The 20,303-nt window shown below is 49.2% G+C and overlaps 1 protein-coding gene across 1 annotated transcript; it reads left to right on the top strand.

Moving 5' to 3' along the window:
• Nucleotides 1–1,866: 1,866 nt before the first annotated feature.
• STC2 (stanniocalcin 2) lies at nt 1,867–12,678 on the top strand. The gene is made up of 4 exons (XM_068408822.1): nt 1,867–2,017; nt 4,187–4,329; nt 6,871–7,082; nt 10,631–12,678. Exons 1-4 carry the CDS (start codon nt 1,867–1,869, stop codon nt 11,022–11,024), a joined length of 900 nt encoding a protein of 299 aa, XP_068264923.1. The 3' UTR covers nt 11,025–12,678.
• The last annotated feature ends 7,625 nt before the right edge of the window (nt 12,679–20,303 follow it).

A 20,303-nucleotide genomic window follows, 5' to 3' on the forward strand; every position in this document is an offset into this window, starting at 1 on the left:
CAGCAGTATAAATAGTAAGAGAACAGGGACAAAAGAAGGGCCACCAGGCACTCAGGGTGAGGTAAAAATGAAGAAGACAAACCTATTCCTTTAATAGCCCTGTTGTCAGAAAGGGCAGAGCCCATCCCAGGGCACAAGGGCTTTGCAGACATCCGCACTGGCACAGCGAGTTCCTTAGAGGAAAGCTGCAACTTGCGGTTTACAAGGCAGCAGCATATTGATAAAAGGGAATTTCCACAGGAGCTTGGCACCACCGTTAAGAATTTCAATCTTAAAAAGATGTTTCGAAGTCAAACTCTAAAGAACGATAAACAAACTTTGCACCGCTCAGACCCAGCAAACAAACCTCCTGGCCTGGGACAAAACCAGGGAAGGCCGAGGCGAGCGGAGCCAGCGGGGATGTCTCGGGGGCTGCAAGGGGGGGGATGTCAAAACGTGCCTGCTGGTGCGTAGCCATGGAGCCATGGTCCTGCGGCGCGGTGTCACGTCCCGCCGAGGAGACCCTTGCTCGGGGAGGTGTGAGTGGATTTCCTCAAGTGCATTTTGACAGCTGTGAGGAAGCGGGCGGCAGCAGCAGCTGGAGACATTCCTGGCTGCGTCCCCCCACCCCCCCGGCGGGACCCCCGCCCCCGGCACGGCACAGCACAGCACAGCGCGGCCCGGCAGCGCCGGGGGCTGGGGGGCTGCTGGGGGAGGCAGGAGCCGCACGGGGCCTGCGGAGTCTGATGAAACATCTGATGGGTGTTACGGGAGGGCAAGGGGAGGCACGCACGCCCCCTCCCCAGCGAGCGTGGCACTTCTCATCACCTGCTACAGATTTTCCTGTGTCCCCCCCTCCCGCCCCGGTCCAGCTACCGAACAAAAGGGAGCAGCCAGAGCTGGCTGTGGGGTTGCTCCGGGGGGGGGGCTTGTAAGGGTGATGCTCTCCCCTCGACGGTGGCGGGGGGGCAGGGGGTCAAGGAAGGCAGCGCCCGGCCCTGCTCGCCCGGCCGGGTCCGCACTCGGGTACCACGTGCCCCCCTCCACACCCCCCCCCAGGTGATGGATTTGGCCCAGATCCCCTCGGAACTCGCAGGGTACAAAATCCCAGGGGAAGAAAAACGGGGAGGGAGTATTTCCAAGAAAGTCAGTGCAATAGCTGCTTCGGAGAGGGATTTTTTTCTTCTTTTTCACCAAGTCTTGCCATGAGGCGGCAGTGCCGCAGGACGGCCGGCGCGGGCAGCCGGCCCCGGGCACGGGCACCTCGCTGCTCCCGGCGCAAGGGCAGCGGCGGCGCCCGGAGCGGCCCGAAGTTGCCTTCCCGACCCCGCGGCTGCGGGGGGCTCGGCCGCTGGGTGCTGCCCCGCTCCTTCCCTCCCTCCCTCCCTCTGCGCGTGTCAAAATCCCGCTTTTTCACCTTTTTTTTTCCTTTCTTTCTCCCCCCCCCCCGCCCCTCCGCCCATACCGCCGGGGGGAGGCACCTTCGCACCCCCCTGGCCGCCGCCGGGGGTGCAGTCCCTGCCCGCTGCCCCCCGCACGCCCATCCCCCGCGGCGCGGAGCGGGGCGGGGGGGGGCCGGGGGAGGCGGGAGGCTGCAACCTGCCGGCGGGGCAGGGCCGGCCCCCGGCGGGCGGTCGGAGCGGGGCGGCGGCTGCCATTGGCCGCGGCGCGGAGCGACACCTGCTCGGCTCCCTCATGCGAGTGACACCGGGGCTCGGCGGGGATATTTGAGGCACCCTCCGGCGCCGCCGCTGCCACTCCGCGCTCGCCGCCGCGCCGGGCACATGCGGTTCGCGGGGCCGCGGCGACGAGCGCGCTGGGCCCGGGTGCGGCACCCCGCGGGGGAGGACGCGGCGGCGGCGGCGGCGGCGGGGGGAAGGCGCGACCATGTGCGCGGAGCTCCGCGGCAAGCTGCTGGCCCTGGCCCTGCTGCTGGCCAGCGCCCGGGCGGCGGCGGGTACTGAGGCCACCCACCCGCCGGAGGGGCCGCAGGACAGGACCCCGCAGCAGAAGGGGCGCCTGTCCCTGCAGAACACAGGTACGGCGGGGCGGCGGAGGGGGGGTGCAAAGGTGGGGGGTGTGTGTTTGTGTCCCCCCCTCGCCGCTTCTCGAGCGCCGGGGAAATAGCCGCGCTGAGTTAGGACAGGCGTTTTATTTCGGTGTCCGACTGTCAGGCATAAATCATCGCAGGAAGTAAGAGCTCGCTCCTAATTACCTTTAAAGCCCGGCTTTGCCAAGCACGTGTTGCCCTTGCAACAGCCGCGGCCGCGCTCCGGCCGAAGCGCTTCTGCAGCCGCGCCGGGCACAAAGTCGGTGCCGAGCGGGGCCGGGGGCCGCGGGAGCCCGGCGGAGCGGTGCCCGGCCCGGGGGATGCTGCCCGCCGCGGGGATGTTGGGCTGGAGCTGCCGAGGAGAAAGTTTCTCGGCGCAGCGTTTGAAACAGGGTCGAGGGGTGGGGGGGAAGACGGGAGGGCAGGGGAAGCGGCTGGAAATGACTGGTGCTCTGCCTCCTCCATAGGGAGCCCTGCAATGATGCAACGGACCGGGGGTTTCTCTCCTCCTCTCCCGCCCCCTGCGCTCCCTCCCCCGGGTATTATCTGCCTCGAAAGAGAGAGCTGAGGCGTGCACTTTGCTGGATCGCTTCCCAGCCGTGCAAAGAGAGAGCGCGGGATCCAGACGCTTCCCTTCCCCCCCCTCTCCCCCCCCCCCCCCTTTTTTTTTAACACTCTCAGTGCTGCGAGACGTGTTTAAACACACACGAGCAGGAATGCACGAATGCCCATTAGGGACTGCCACATGTGAATCACGGCACTGTGCAGTTCTCAGCACGCTGGAGCCAGGACATGTGATCCGGCAAGAGGGTTTGCATCCGGATGCCAACACAAGCACTACAGCTGAGCTCCCGGCCCCAAAAAAGCCCAGCTCCGCGCTCCGCAGCGCTCCACAAAGAGCTCCATTCCCCCCCCACATCGGTGCATGTTTGCGCAGCTTTTCGCATGTGGCTGAGACAATCCCAGGAGCCGACCCCGGGGCTCCCGTGTCCCACCCCCAGATGCACTTAGGGGCAGGTAGAAGGCGGGGTGGGGGGGGAGAAGCGGCAATGATTTGGTTTTGAGCTGGGGAGGGGGGTTCATGTGAACTCCGTCACACTCAGCATTTACATCCGCGGCTCCTCTCTCTGCCTTGCAGCGGGTTGAAATTAGACCGAAAGTTGCTGTAAAGACTTGCAAATGGACCGCATGGCAAAGGGGGAGGCTGGGGATGTCTGAAACATGCTGCGGTTCGGAGGGGGATTAGGCTGGCTCCCAAGGGCGAGCTTTAATTAAAGGTACCACTAGGGCACAGAGTGCAGGAATTCTTAGCATCCTCAGTTCTGGTCTAAAAGCTGCTCCTGTTTAACTTTATCCCCAGGCTTTTTCAGCAACCACCTTCCCTCTGGCAGTACTACTACATCCATTTTTTTTTAAAGAACCAGAAGCTGTCTCGCTAAGAATTAGATTTTTTGGGGTGGTTTTTTTTTTTTGGTGAGTATTAGACAGCATTTTTTTACAGTACTATGTAACACCTGAAAGAGCAGAATAAACCTGTATGTAATGGCTAGCTCCAGTAGATATATTTTATGTACTACACATAAATATTTTTTTCTAATTGATTTCTACATAGGTGAGGACATAGTTGCAGCTTTATGCAACACTCAGTGCAAAGGACTTTATTTATCAGTGGGAGTTTTGCCATTAACTTCGTAGTCATCACGACTGGGGAAACCCAGCAGTCTGTAAAAATGTTGTGCTAAATCGCCAGAAACTAGCTCAAAGTACTAGAAATGAGAAACTCTAGCTGGCTGGATCCCGGGCTTCTCTGTTTGGTACTTGAATTTGATGGGGGACTTCATACAAGTCAGACAGCAAAAATCATGCCCGTCCTTTGCTCCTGAAGAATGCAAAAGCATGAGACAGTTCTCAAGTGAAATAGCTTGACGTAAGTGTAGTGGATTTGGCATTTACTTCTTGGGTATCACTTTCATAATATAATACACCCAAGTTTTGGCCTAATTTCTGCAAAAAGTGGGCATGCTGTGGGTACAATAACTGTTGTCACATGTGTTTTTTCTTTTGAACTGATGATGTTAACAAAATAACTCTTTCCCTCCCCACCACCAGCTTCTATGAACAGTTCTTCAAATTAACTGTAATCAATGCTCATTTTAGCCGAAATCCAGCACTGCCTGGTTAATGCTGGCGATGTGGGATGTGGAGTGTTTGAATGCTTTGAAAACAATTCTTGCGAGATCCGAGGCTTACATGAGATCTGCATGACATTCCTGCACAACGCTGGAAAATTTGATGCCCAGGTAACACAGTGAAATGTCCTGCGTATCTGCTTCCTTCCAGAATACACATGGCATGTATTTTAGTTCTTTAACACACATTTGGAAAAAAATTGCCGTTACAGAGCAAATCTACTTTTGCACATGACCAGCTTCAATAAGAATTTTTCTGTTGAAGGGCCCAGAGTCAAGACCCAAGAGCGGTAACAGAGCAGCGGTGTGCAGCCTGTCCCAGGAGACAGGCTGGCTCTAGCTACAGCTCCCTATGATCGCTTCCTCCTCCTCTACCCAGGATAACTAAATCAGAACACTAATGTAGCTGAACATGATTTTCAGAAACACTGAGCAGCTTAAGTTTCTACACCATGTTTGTTCAAAGCTGATTCTGAAATGCAGCTTGGGCACCTGGTTCGTCTAGACATATCGGAATATTTCCCAATGTGCAGTTATTAAAGTTGGTTCTCAACACTTGCACACAACCAGCACAGGCAACCTCCTAAAGCTGCTGTATTCAAATAAGTCTTTGGTTCAAGCACTGACATTAAAATACATTACTAACATGGCATGCGGTATTAAGTTTGTCTCCTTCATTTTCTCACCAGACCATTTATGCATCATTGAGACATCCTGTTATTATGTCTTGTAAACCTACTCTCCCATTTCAGTGTGGAGGGAAGAGAACATTACGATGGGCCAGCGGCATTTGGCTTGACCATGCAGTTTACAGTATAACTTGACTAAAAGCACCAGCCTCATGGCACTGTTAAAAGCATGGTATAAAGTAGAGCTGTCTTCAGGACTCAGCCTGTTCCATGCGGGGTGGTGGGACCACCTAGTAGGAAACACTTCTGAAGTGCTGGATTTTTAGGCTCAAATTCTCAAAGATGTACAAAGGGTCTGGCTAGCCATTAAAATAGGAATTGTTTAATTCTGTGGTATGTGAAAACCTTCAACTTAATTTCCAAGTGGCTTCCAGAAAACGCTCATTTGTTTTTTTGCACAGGATTCTGTTAGTGAACAAAGCTGACCAAAGTAAGCCCTGTTGGGAGGGGAGGGAAATGTGCCTGTGAAGGCTGAGTGTAGCCATTCATGCCTGTTCCCTGGGATCTCCAGATATTGCTAATCAAATACAGCCCATTTCACATCCAGGCTGTCTCCATTGCAGTGCAGAAGTATTAAACCCCTGGAGCTTTATTTAATATAGAGGTGACTTTAGCCTCTGCTATGACATGGCTTTTCATGGCTCATGTCTGTATTATCTACAGTTATTTCAGGCTGCATTAAATTACAAGACTAAAATTGGCGATTTTCTGTTCTCTGCTTTCTGCTCTCCTTCCCTCTCTCCAAAACCTAAGAACTGATGTTGGGTTTGATTTGCATAAGAATTTTCTTTTTTGTCCTTATTTGCCTAATATGCGGTGTGTGTTTGTCCCTGAAGGGAAGGGCAAGTGAGTGCCTTTGGTACAGGGAATAGAAGGAGGTGATGACTGAAGCAGTTCTTTGATCAGCAAGAAACATCTCTGGCTTGAAACAATTTGGGTACAAAATCTGCTCGCAGGTCTGGGTGAATCTTAGTTAATGTCAGTGGAGCTGTGCCAGTGTACTGTCTGGAGAAAGGTTAACACGAACTTCGTCTTCATGAAGCACTTGTTTAAAATAACGTGAAGCTAATGAAGAGATGGAGGCAGTGCAGCAGGCCTCCACACACCTATTGCTCAGCAAAGTAAAGGGAGTCTGAGCAGAGCTGTCGGACTGCGACACATGCACCATGTATGGCAGCTACAGTATCAGACAGCAAAGAGAGAAAAGGAAGGGACGGGTTTGATGCCCACTAAGCAACTGAATGAAGGAATCGCCAACAGTGGTTACAGCGATGCTGCTAAAGCAGCTTTCCTGCAACTTACTTTTTTAGTTTCTTGATTTGATTTTTTTAATCTCACTTAGAATTTCTTGCAGCAAACAGACATCAAGACACTGTAGGATTATTAGTGCTGATTTGAGTCCCTCTCTGAGGAAGCGGTAGTAGAGGAAATACTGACAGATAGGGAGTGGGGCAGGTTCATATAGATGGTGCATACATGCCTGTGAGTTTGCAAACTAATTTTAGAGTTTAAAAAAAAACCCTAATTTGCAGTTACTGAATGGGTATCTGCTTGTGGTCCTGGGGACCTCAGCCGTGGCAGGATGCCCTCTCCTTTGTGTGAACCTGCTGTGCTGACACCCCAGAAGAGAACAAAGCCAGTAACTCAAGCATTGAATTATTTCAAGGTGCTTAATTTTGCCCTTTCCCTTGTTGAGCATTCAGCCGTTGGGGTAGAGGAAACCTCAAAATCCCAGTGAGAAAGCCCCGTGTGTTCAGCTCCAGTGCAATAGCAAGGCCAGGTAACATGGCATGATTTTTAAGGGCAGAGAAACAAAAAGAAGAGGGGGGAAAAGCCATTTAGTGGTACCCTTAGCAATCTAATAACCCATGACGTCCTACAGAGGAGCAGCTATCTGGGCATAAATCAGCTGCTGTGCTTAATAGACAAAAATACAGACCTACTCCATTTCTTTTCTTCTCAGGGAAAATCCTTCATTAAAGACGCTCTGAAGTGTAAGGCTCATGCCTTGAGGCATAAATTCAGCTGCATCAGCCGTAAGTGCCCTGCCATTAAAGAGATGGTGTTCCAGTTACAGCGGGAGTGCTACCTGAAGCATGACCTCTGCTCCGCTGCCAAGGAGAACGTCCAGGTCATTGTGGAGATGATTCACTTCAAAGACCTGCTGCAGCATGAGTAAGTGCCTCCGTGCTAGTGCAGTCAGAGGCGTGGGAGCTCCTTCCAGGAGCACGATGGTGCCAATGGGCTGTGCATCTGCCCAAGAGCTGTTTCACCTCCTTCTGGCCTTAAGCACATCTTGTTTTCCCATGTACCAGACCAAGGTAACGCTTTCTTTTCAGGGGCCCTTGAAGACTAGTTTGTTTACAAAGGGCTGGATGTGACTGTGGAAGGGAATGAAATGGGTTGAAGTTGGATCGGGCTGTCTCTTTGGCCCTTTAGCAAATACAGTGCCAGTGTCTGCTGTTTCCAGAGGCATCTCACAATGTCTCTGTGCTTTCTGAGCTCAAAGGCACCGTTCCTGACCCCAGTATCTTGTTAAAGATGACAGCTAGAGGAGAAGGGAGAAGAAGGTCTATGCAAAGTTGTCACTAAGATGATAGTTTCTTCTTTAAATACATACTTTCAAATGTCTTGTAGTTAATGGTCTCTGAAAGAACTGCAGTCCCCCAGGTAATCTCCCATTCATCTTATTCCTTATTAATCTCAGATGCTTGTTAATAAAACATGGAGGTGTACAAAATGAAGGCACAAGTCAGATTTTGAGGAGTTCATCCCTCTGACTGAGAACACAGCTGCCCTCCGAGGAATGGCAGGGACAAATCCTATTTGGAATTGATCAAAGCTGCTACATGACAGCAACAAACCAGGCACAAGCTGTTTGTACCAAGTCTTTGTGCACAGATGCAAAAATCAGAGCCTGTTTTTCTTGCAGGTGAACATCTTACTCCCAGACAAGAAGGCTGAGCTACAGCCTGGCAGCAGGCTTACCTTAGAGCATCTTCGTACCACACCTCTATGCCTTCTTACCCCTAGCAGATATTAGCACAGAAACCCCAAATCCCAGCACTCATGACAGATACATTGTTTTTTTTTCACAGAATCATTTCTTCTGGACTTTTAGCCTTGCATTTGCATTGGTCTCCAAAGGAGCTGTGCCCTGATCCCTTTACTTTCTGTTGAAAACCACCCCTCTAATACTTAAGCTGCAGTTGCAGAGAGATGCTCTGATGCCAGTTTACTCGCAAATGCAGAATCATTTGCTGTGGTTTGTGTGAGCTGAACGTGGTGGCCTGAAAGCAAGGCCCTTTCCATGGCCATTCTTGAGGCTGGGAGCAAAGGCACGGCTGGTGGCTGTGCCCAAGGTGAAGGGCAGCATCCCGCTGCCTGGGGAAGAGGGGATGTGAGCCCTGCTCAGGCTGTGTTAGTAGGCTATAAATCGGGTACGTGATACTGGTTAACCTCCCCCATCATTTGGAGATGAGAACTATGGAAGTCAAAGGCCTGTCCAAAGAGAAGTATGTTCTCCTTGCTCTACAAACAGGCTAAAGCAGGAGTGCTCAAAGGCAGCTGCTTGTTTCTGGGGAGCTTAACTGGGGGGTTCTCGGTTTGAGAAGAGATGGATCATTCAGATGAACACCTATAATTTTCACGATCTCATTTAGAGCTTCCTACACTTCATTTTCAGCATCTCACAGAGTTGGAGCTTAGCTTTCCTATGCAGGACTCCCCAAATAGAAGCCAGCCAGCCTCCTCCCCTCCCCTAAATTTAGAGGCCATCTCTGAAGCTTTTGAACTAAGAAACTTGTTCAAGATCAATAGGCAAGTGTGGCAGAGCTGGAAATAAAATCACGTCTGCTGACTTGCAGCCTTGTGCTCAGTTCAGGTACTATGGTCAGGCCAGCTGAACTGCAGAAAGTAAAACAGTGAAGGAGAAATGGGCCAGTATTAATCCGCAGGGCTCTGGCAGACTCTGAATACCTGAAATATTTGGCAGCTAAGCCACTTTTTAGTCATACCAGCAACCTTTTTCTTACAAAGATTTTTGTAAAGGTTATGCCCAATTTCAGCAACTGCTTTCTCTTATTTTTTTTCTCCTGCTGGATCACTGCGTATGCAACGTGCTCAGTTCTCTCTCATCTTCTATTTTACATTTAAAACAAAACCTAAAAGCAGAGAAGCAAGCGGCAGCTCTCAGACTTGTTCTCTGACTATTTCATTCTGACTGTTTTCTCCTGATGAGTGTTGAGGAACACGATCGGGGCGGTGAAGTCTCCTCCTGAGTCAGCTGCGGTGGGGTGGGGGTCAGGGCGATTTGCTATGGTGGAAGTGGTGACAGGCCCTGGCAGATCGGTTGCTGCTGCATTCCAAGTAACTTTTTTTAAGCGGCAGAAACAATCCAAACATGGGAAATATTTTGAGATAGGGGAATAGGTGGCTCTCCAAGATTAGTCATTCAATATGAGTTTAAGCAGTTGGGCAAAGTAAAATCAGGATAGTGTCAGACACTGATCATAATCTGTTGGTTTTCCTCATCTCTTCTGACTTGGTTCGTGGGAAGAGATTTCGACTTGTCCGCAGCCACCAGAGCTGGTGGACGGTATGCCCCAAAGGTGCACCCTCACCACCCCATACAACCACGGCTGCAGACCCCAGGCAGTTCTCCACTTGCACTGCGGATGGTTCCTACTGTGGAAGACTTTTAAGCACGTCCTTCTGGGCCTGCTAGCCAGCTGAGCGGTTGTGTCAATAGACAACATCAATATTGACCTACAAAACCTGTGACCACAACTATTTTAAAATCGCTGCACTCAGTGACCCGTGGCTGAGGAAGCTGAAGTGCCTACGCTTGGGCTGCCTTGTGCTGCGAGGGCACAGAGGGATGGGTGGGAAGCAGAAAAGGTATTTGGCCATGTCTCATTTGGAGTCCTTGTTTGGCTGGGAAAAGGTGTATACTGAAAGCTGTACTCAACTCTGTAAGGAAATGAAGAAAAAAAAAACTTGGTGTGGGAAGAAACAGTGCCACCAAAGTGGATTTCCATGTGTCTGAGCTCTGTGCCGTCAGATCCCGAGTCTAGATAGGATCTTGCTTGTGGTGGAGATCAACACCTGGTGCTTCAGGGAAAGCTAAAGATGATGAGAAAAGCCAGAGAACCTCTAGTTGAGGTGCCTTCTGCTTGCAGAGTAGCGATCAGTGTATGCTGTACCAGCCGTTCACCTGGAGATAGCAAGCTGTTTGATGAAGTTGATGGCTCTGGACACGAGCAGGTTTCCTTTGTCACGTATCGTGACTAATAAAGATGAAGGGGCATGGAAAGGGATAGCGGCAGAAGGTGTGCAATAGCACTTCTTCCATTTGACAGCCCCATTTCCCAAGTGTCTAGACCTCTTATCTTCCTTTGGTGGACATTACAGTTCTCCCAGAGCATCTCCATTGGGGGAGCAATCAAGTCAGACCCAGCACTTGAGTGAAGCTTTGACAGGATGCCATCATGCGCATTTCTTACAGCGATATGGGCGATTAGAATATAAGATATTGCGTGATAAACGTATGGTGCAGGATTGCTCTACAAGGCTGCCGAGTCAGTGGGTGGCAGGGGACTAACGCTACTGAACCGTGCTGTGCCCAAGGCAGAGTAAGGCAGAGACGTCGTTACACTTGGTTACTGATAGATAACCCTCATATATTTTTTTGACTCTCCTCTCACTCTTTCCTTTACCTCTAGGCCTTATGTTGACCTAGTGAATATCCTGCTCACCTGTGGCGAGGAGGTGAAAAAGGCAATAACAAGAAGCGTTCAGGCCCAGTGCGAACAGAACTGGGGAAGTCTCTGCTCCATCCTGAGCTTCTGCACCTCGGCTGCGCACAGTGACGCCATCCTGGGTCCTGAGAAGAAGCCGGGTGAAGCCAGCAAAGCCGCTGCTGGCCGCGGGGACATGCTGGCCCACTCCGAGTCCGAACACAGGGAGAGCTCGCGAGCATCTAAGGGAGAGAGAGGTACTAAGGGCCACTCAAACGCCCATGCCCGTGTGAAAGCTGGGGGCCATGGTGCCAAAGGGGCACATGGGATCATGGACCGGGCAGATGAACTGTCCGACCTCTCTGACATCAGGAGGTGAAAAAAGGCATCAACTCCCCGTTCCCCCCATCCTCCCCCTCCACTGAAAACCTCCTCCATTGAGTCCCATCTTCCCGTCTATGGACATTCCAAAGCATTTCTCATTCAGAGGTCAAGCACAGGGCATTGCACGATATATGTGGACCTCAGCAACAGTGTATATAGTAGCAAAGGGAGAGCAGTGGCAACGGGTTATTGATCCAGCAAACTCGACACTTGAGCAGCCACCAAACGTGGCAAAATATCTCCGACTAAATTCTTTTCCCCTTTTTTTATGAAATGGACATCAGCTGAAATTTAGGATCTTGTTTGGGGGTTGTTGGCTTGTTTTGGGGGGTTGGTTTTTTTCCTTTGGTCCCCTTGGCTGGGGAGAAGGTTCCGAGAGGGCTCTGCCAGATTGCATGTGGCCGCTTGTGGCTTAGCACCTCCGAAGGTTTAGGGCGCAGCCTTACAGCAGATGGCTGAATTCCAGGGGGATTTGGTTTCTGCCTGTGGCTGAGAATGCAAGAGCTCAAGGCTCTCTATGTGACACTCTCTAATGAAATAGCTACCCCGTCTCTCACACAGGAACCGTGCGGTCTGGAACTCCACCGCTTTCTCTTAACTAACTTCTGAGCCATTGTTCCCATCTGGGTGATGCTGCCCTGGTTTAAGTGCCCCGTTTGTTTTTTAACCACTGCATAACTCGACACTTGTTAATAAAGTCACTTCAGCATATCAAAGGCGAGTAGTTAGCTTCCAGACAAGGCAACATGACTGTTAAGACTTGCACAATATGGAGGACCCCCAAGAGAATGCTTGTGGACCTCTAAAAAAACCTGTGCATGTTCTTTGCTTACACCTGCCCATCAGTGATACAGGTCCTCCACCCTTATGGACAGCCCAAGCTTAAAAGGGTGGGCTGTCAGACAGCAAAGGACCCCATATACTTAGTTCTTCTGTAGGGCTGCCTTGAAGGCCCATCAGAGATCTGTCTCTCCTTAGCAGTAGCATGGTGTGGTTTGCTGGGATGTGGAGCCCCACTGTAACCTGCCTGTCAGCTGTGCTTTATCCAAATGCCAAAGATAAGGAGAGGGAGTTGACTTTTTTTTAATTGTCATGCAGATAATGACCACCAGTCTCTGCAGAATGAGTTACTAAAGATGAGTGTCAAGAGCTTATTGTCTCTAAGCAGTTTTAAGTGTTTGGACACATCTCTCCTACCCCCTATGCAATTGTAATTCTCAGGTTGCAGATCTGCAATCCTATATCCCCAGATACTGTACTGGAAATGGAGTTTACAGCATCCACGGGGACAGAAGGGTGAGCTCTTCAACTTCCTCTAGAGAAAAAGCGAGTTTTCTTAGACAGTAGGAATCACACCAGGGATTTGAGCCTTCTCATTTAGAAAGCTTGGGAGGAAAGCTGTGGGGGCAGCAAGGCAGTTCAGTAGAGACAGAACGTACCCAGTGAACTAACGTACGTCTTGTCGCATGGTGGGAAGGAGCTGTATAAACAGTAGAGGGTGTTGGAATTTGGCTACAATTTCCAACTCAGATTTTAGTTACTGCTAAGTGAACACAGCTCCTAATAGCTATATTCAGGGTTTAATGCATGTATCCACCCGCAGCGGTTATAGGCATTGCTTTTAATAGAAGCCACGTAGGAAGCAAGAGAGGACCATTAAGTTGAAAAGGTGTGTCTCTGTGTGATCACCAGGTCTTTGTTTAAAGACATGGCCTTGATCCTGCCTGATTTTAGCTAAGTTCTGTGGCAAAATTTTCATTCAACTTAATTGGGAAGAGGTGGGATCAGGTCAAGTACTGTAGCAGCAAAGACCATGCTGACCTGAGGAGCAGAGCTCCTGGCAGTGAAAGTGCCAGCTGCCCCGTTGGGGTGTAGTCCAGCTCTCCCATGGATGGGGCACCCAGGCTGTCCCACGGACGAGCTTGCCAAGGTGGGTTCAGGCCTGCCTCTGATGGCCAACTCCTCTGCTCCAAAAACTAAGTGGCTGCTGGTGGTACCATATGGAGGTTTCTAGCGTGCCTCCATGGGTTTCCTGTGAGCGTCCTCTCCCCCTTGGTGGCACATAGCCACCATGAAGAACAAGCTCAAACCAAAAAGACAATCCAAGTGTTTTAGAAAAAAAAGAAAACAAACGCAAAACAGAAACAACAACTCGCTACCAACGTAATGTTCTTGCATTGAACGAAAATAAGATCCCTCTCTAGAGGTCTGATTCATCAATGGGAACCAAACAGATAGATCTACGTCCTTGAATGTGTCTCAGTCAACATATCACCTCAGCATGCATACAGTTTTATGTGTATTCATTCATTCTGCGGGGAAAATTGTATATTCCCCTTGTTTAGTCAATGAAAATTTGGGGGGGGGAGGGCAAGCTGTGGGTGGGAGGGATTTTTGTATAAGGCATAACTTTTTTTTTCCTCTGTGTGTGAAGATTTTATGTGTTCATCTACTGATTCCACATATGCTATTATTGTAAATATTTAACATTTCTATTTATTATAGTGTCTCCATTTAAAAAAAGAACACTGCTGGCTATGATAATTTAAACGTACGTCATGACCTGTGTTGTATATATTCATGCCACTAGTATGTTTTTTTTTTATGTTTAAAGCTGCGTAAATATAGTTTTATACAGTTCCATAATGTTATTGACAGCATAAATCATTTATTTATTGTTAAACCTTCTTTCATATCTAACAAATAGGGTGCGTTTTATCTGAGATTATTTTATTGTGACATCTACATAGCCTTAATTCTTTATTAAAAAAAAAAATGTCCATTTAAATACTGTATGATGCTTTAATTAACATTCCTTCTGAACTTACTGTTCATGAAGGAGGTTTAGCTTAAAAGCCAAGGTATGAATGTTTCCTTTACGCTTTGCATCTGGAATGAGCCTTGTTCTAGAATGAAAATACTGGGAGAAGCAAAATGCCTACAGGAAAAAGATAGCAGTAAACCCTGGAAAATGCTGTCCTAACTTAAAGTGCTGAACTCGAAGGAAAAAAAAAAAAGAAAAAAACCACAAACTGTCCTTAATTCCAAATCTCTGGGAGAAAAACATACTAGTTTTATCTCATGTAGAATTTGCAGCCAAATAAGCTTGTAAAAAAAGAGAATGCATATGGCTTTAGAGAAAGCTCTGTACCTTTCACACTATTATTTTCCTTAAACACTAATAAATGTTTTGAGTAAGTCTGTGGCTGGGTTTTGTTTAGCTGGAATTTCAGCTGCCGCGATAAGGGGTAAGAAAAGCCCTCTGAAGCCGGGCCAGCAGCTCCAGCCAAGGGGAGCAGAGGTGATCTGTCTGCTCGTCCCCCGGAGCCCGTCCTGCCCCTGTGCCAGTGGGCAGTGGCGGAGATGCCCTGGCTGGGGCAGGACGTGGGGACGGAGCCAGCCCTTCCTCCCTACGCTGGGGAGAGCTGGTGCAAGGGCAGAGACCTCGTCACTAGCATGTCATTGTCCCGGGGGAGGGAGACCTCGGTGGCTGCTTCGCTGGGACGTGGCAGCTTGGTTTGAGGGCAGAAAAGGCAATGCGGAACAAACTAGAGGGTGAAAAACACAGGGAGCAGAAGCTCGTGCCCTTCTCAGGCTCAGACAAAGCCCCTGCTTCTTTGGGGAGGTTTTTCCCTTAGCAGGAGCCATGGACTGGGTTCACTGCAGCACGTCAGAGCCACCTCATCTGCTTTAAATTAGTCTGTATTCAGGTTAGGAAGGGAGTGGGGAGATGCAGGTGCTTATGGGTTTCTTCTCACTGCCCTGATGATCTTGGATTACAAAAGTCCCTTGGGAGGTGGCACACTGTGCTCAGCCAGGTTGGCTATAGGCACAGTTCAGCATCCCATAAGGGCCAGGAAGGGGATCTGTGGCTGACCATAGCACCCACCCGTGGGCGAGGTGTCAGCAACCCCCAGCACGGGGCCAAAGCCCTAAGCACTGGATTTCAGCCAGACCCATTAACAAATACAACAGCAATGCTTTCTAAAAGCTGTTATAGCTGATAAGATTTGTCCTACAAGTATAAAAGACCCAGTCAGCTCATGTAATAGCAAGTGTTATCCCTTCAAGATTTTACCTTAAATACAGAGGACATCCATTTGGCTCTCCAATGTCAGCTATTAATTATCAGTAAGTACCAGCCAGTGGCTCTGTACAGGGATGTAACAGGCAGTACAGTAGCTGTAATCTCTCTCAGATCACTCCATCACCATCCCAGCAATGATCAGATATCAAAATCTTAAATGCTTACTGGAGTTTCAGCAAAGGAGAAAAGCAAAATCCTAAGATTTACAAAAAGCAAGCTGCAGAAACAGCACTTTGTGTTGTCTCCAAAGTCATTTTCATATGGCGTCGGGATGTAGGCAGCAAGGGGATGGGGAATTTATGAGAAAGCACCTCAGAACATAAAGCACAGATTTTTTTATAAGGCTGCTTGCATGAAAAAGCACATTTTTAACACTCCTTCTGTGGGGTTTAAAAATAACTAATCGAGTTGAAGCCTTTGGATGAGATGGGCTTCACAAGCCTAAATGTGATTCACAGTAATCTAGGACCTGTAGCATTTCTTTGCCTTTAAGTGCAACAGCTCTTTATAATCCTGCCATGGACTGTCATCAAACACCAACGGGAAAGTGCATCTTGCCAGCAGAAATGTGACAACGGTTTGGTGGGATGTGATCTCGGACCAACCTGCAGTCAGGCTACAGCCAAGGAATAGCTTGTGCTGGTGTTGGACCACTCGGCAGCATTAAAGATCTCACTGCATTTTTTTGCAGGAGCTGGTCCACACCGTGGCTGCGGTGCAGGTAAGGTAACTGCATTCTGCCTTCTACCATCCTCCTTGTGATTTCAACTAGTAAAGTTATTTTTCATCTCCTGACGCATAAAGTGGTGACACTGCATTCTGCTCAAAAAAGTGGCTAGGCGTTGGTGATGGAGAAGTGACCCTTACCTTCCCTTAGGGCATCACGTCTCACAAAATAGCACAGTAAGTAATAGAGTGCTGACATTAAAAAGTATAGAAGCACAGAGAGAAAAGGAAGCCCTAAAACAGACTGCAGAGCGGGGATTCTGCATTGCACAACCCTGAGAAGTGTATAACTTAAAATATGTTTAATACCAGCATACAAGTCTGCCTCAAGACCGGAGTGATCTTAGCTCAATTTGGTCTGAGTCACTTTGCAAGTGAGGTGAGAAAACCAAATCAAGGCAATTCAAATTGCAAATGCACGTCCATACACAGGTCTCATCCAATTGAACAAATTCCATCAAGATTCATACACATGGTCCATTTGGATTTATTCTCCTACGGGCTCCTTCTCTAGCCTCCCAAAAGAACAAAATTAATTCCAGATATTGGCTTGCTCAAGCATACCAAAACATTTACAAATGTATATGGCAATTTACATATGTCAGCCCACGTAGTGAGCTGAGTCAAACCTACTGCCAGCGCTTCTGCGCTCGTCTTTACCAGTTCCTAGGCACTGCCCTCCGCTCTCCTTCCCGAGCCCACACCTGGAGGTGCCCGAGGCAGCTCCGGAGCACCTCTCTGCTGCGTCACACCTGATGAATTCATCGCAGCGATCTTCCCAGGTAAGGGAATAGTTAAAGCTCGCTGGGAAGCCTCTCAGCAGTGCATTTTTAAAGCTGTTTCCTGACGCCTCACCAGAAACACAAATCCCACTCAGTTTTCACTGCTAGTTATGGTCGTGTTTCCATGCTCTCCTCGCAGGCTCTCGCAGGAAAGCCTTCTCTCACACCTGCTGAAGTCAGAAATTGCTGCATGCTTCCCCAGTGACAAATATACAGCACATCGCGAGCCTTGAGTGACGCCGGGCAGCCTGCAGCACCCAGACCCGTCACGGTCACCTGCCCTGTGACCAACCAAAATTGAATTGTGGAGAGGGGATGCACGGGGGTGCAGCTGGACCTCCCTGGGGGCAGGAGCTCCACTGATGCCTCACAAGGTCCCTCCCAGGTCTGTTCCTGTGGTCCCAGCACTAACAGGTCCTGGCACAGGGTTGGGGCTAAGTATAACCATGTAATTAGTGAAATCCTAACAATTTTTGTTTCTGTACATTTTCTTTAGGGAAAAAACATACCAGCCAGTGGAGCATTTAATTTTGAAATCAAAACCTCATGTCTTTCTTGATCGGGAATGTAAAATGGGGACTTGAGGGTTTAAAGACATGACAAATTATGGGAAGCTGCAGGGGCTGAGAATTCCTATCTCCGAGGATGCCGACTGTTATAGCCTTGACCTTTTCTGCAAATACCATCCTCCCTTATAAAAATGTGGCTTGGAGTTTATTTAGAAATTCTTTTAAAATAAGAAGTCATCTTTGGAGAGTCTGCTGTGAGGTTCTCCACATAGATGGGAGGTTCTCCACTTACCTTTTGTTAAGGGTATTCCTCCGCCGCTGGGAAGTAGTGCCCTAGGGCAGTGCCACAGCAGGGAGCATGCTGGACCACGCTGCGTGCGTCTCAGTGGCTCTGGTGACACTGCAGAGATCACGTCTGACATGTACGTGGTTCCGAACAGGAACCTCAACAGGGTTGAAATTGAGCCTGAGTCGGCTTACACGGGGCAAGAACAAAATGCCGCCATGGCACAGACAGTGCCAGCTTCCCTGGTGTCATTGGAAACACAAGCGAATGGAAAGGCTAAAACCAGGCTGTGTTTTAACCCGGCACAGGATCAGACCTCTGCTATCTCAGACATTATGGAACGTCATCCCCTCTATAAACCCCACTTCCATTTCTCAAATTTTCTGCAGTTTGTATCTGCTTTTCTCTATCCCACAATCACACCGGACTACATTTGTCACCCATGAATAATCACACTTACATTGCAGAGTCTCTTCCTACCCTGCAGAAAAATGCAGTGGGAGGTGTGGGGAAGCTCAGCGAAAGCTGACAGCCAGGAGAGACTGGGAAAGGCCTACAGAGCACCTTATTTAGATGCCCTATTTTAAGATAAAATGAAGAGGAACTATGCAGATTCAGCATTTTGTTAAACTGACATGAAATCAAGCCACTACAAAATCAGTTTGCAGAGGGGTGCAGTGCACATGCTTGAAGCCTTCTTGACAATATTATTATTATTTATAATTGCGGTAGCACCTGGTTGTCAGCAAGTCCCAGCCTTGGGGTTACCGATCCATATATCACAGGAGAAAGCCCTGGCCAAAAACAGTTTCCATCGCCATCCGCAGAAGGAGACATTGTCCTTTGCCTCCACATGGAGAAAACGAAACGGTGTCTCCCTGGGCACTCGGCATGAACTCACTGCATGAGATGTTTCTGAACAGCAATCACAGGAATTAGGTATTCTTCTCTCAGATCTACCACCTACACTTGCTGATCCAAAAGCTAACACTACCTGATGAGGAGTCTGCAGAAGCCCATTAAAAGCATTTTGGCATGTACAAGAGGGAGGTAAAGCAGCCAGGATGCCTTGGAAGGGGCAGAGGATGCCCAGGGACGCTGGAACTGCTCTGCAGCAAGGAAGGGCTCCCGAGGGTCTGGGCAGGCCGCGGCGGCAGCCAGCTGACTCTGCAGATTCCTGGAAGAGGAGATGTATTTTGTGGCTATCTGCATTACATGGACTAGTGAAAGCTGGCCACAGCCGACGATCCAGGACTGGGGAATGAGTCTTGGACAATAATTAAAGGCCCAATCTCTGGTTCACCAAAGCCTCTGGTAAAATCTCTTATTGATAATAGTAGGACATTGGGATTAGGGTTCTGCAGGAGCTGGGAATCACTGAAGCTGTCCTGACTACAGAGGCTTATCAGGAATAGTCTTAACAAAATCAGAAAATAGATGAGGCTGAAAATAATCTGTTCTCAAACATCCCACATTCAGAAATGCCTGGATCTGACGCACGGGGTTTTTTTGCAGCACTCCCTAAGCATAGACCATTTGCAGACCGTGGAAAAGCAGGCAATCCATAGTGCCTTTCAACAGCATCCAGAACTGTACGACACTTTAAATACGACAAAGTTTTAAATATGACTTGAATGCTGCTTTTAAAAACCTGAAATAAAGTTTACTAGGCTTTATGACATTATATATCATATTGCTTGCATTCTGGCCATCCTACACATAACGGCCTCTGCCTTGCCTTCTGTTGGTCACATAGCACATCTTTAGTACAGCCTGGAAAAGTGGTCAGACCCTCTCTTCAAGGGAGAAAAGACCACCTCTACCCTCCCAATGAAGACGGTAGCAGGATGGTACCATTTATTTGGGAAAATACAGCAGTTATGGTGAGCAATAGCATAGAAGTCAAAAACTTGAAAGGGTGGAGTAAAAAAAGGACCAGGAGACAGGACTAAGAATATGTGATGATGCCGTTTAAGCACATAAACTCATTCAGGAGCTTGCTTGGAACAAGCTGTTCTTACAGTATTGCCAGACTGACCAGAAACAAGAAGAGCATTAAGGTCCAATTGACCAATAAGTTGGTCAAACCCTCTCTCAGGAGACTGCCAGTCAAACTTGTAAACACTGAAGGTCAGATAAACATACAAATGTTGCAACTGGTTGGATTCACATTCCTCTGGCGATTCACCTATGTTTTCTTCTGTCAGGACTATGGGTTCGAGTGGGTGGCGGGCAGCTAACAGGAGGATCATGTTCTCTACTGGCACGAGGCACAGGCAGGACGGAGAGGGCAGAGGCTGCAGGGGAAAGCCTAAGCTTCATGGGAAAACGAAACCCCAGTCCCCAAAGCAACAGCCATCCTTATCTTTGAAAGGAAAATGCGAGTATTGACCAATCTTTGCAATTCTCAAGGATGAGAAAATGAGCGAACTTAAAATCCTTCAGGGGCCATAAAACCTGCCAAGCCATTACAAACCAGGTACTACCGCTGAGGGATGGGAGGGCCTGTCCTGAGAGGTGGCTCATCGGCAGCCTGGACGCAGCAACCACAGAGCAAGGCACAGCGTTGCTGGAAGGAGAGCTACGTAAAAGGCACACGCCAGTTTAATTCAGCAGACCCCTCCAGCCCTCATCCCTGCGTGCAGATGCATGAGGCACACACGTTGCGGTGAGCACGCAGTGTCCTTAGGGCTGTACCTGGCAGAAGCCACAGGCTCTCGCAGCTGCTGCAGGATCCAAGGTTGTCCCCTGGCTGCGACTGCAGTGCCGCAGGTGTAGCTGCACTGTGGTACACCCGTAGTAACATTTATGCAACCCCGGCTCTAATACGCTCAATGACACACGCCCCCACAAACACAGCTTACTCCTCCAGCAGAAGTACAGC

The sequence above is a fragment of the Nyctibius grandis genome, chromosome 10 (assembly GCF_013368605.1).
Source record: "Nyctibius grandis isolate bNycGra1 chromosome 10, bNycGra1.pri, whole genome shotgun sequence".
NCBI classification, from domain to species: Eukaryota; Metazoa; Chordata; class Aves; order Nyctibiiformes; family Nyctibiidae; genus Nyctibius; species Nyctibius grandis.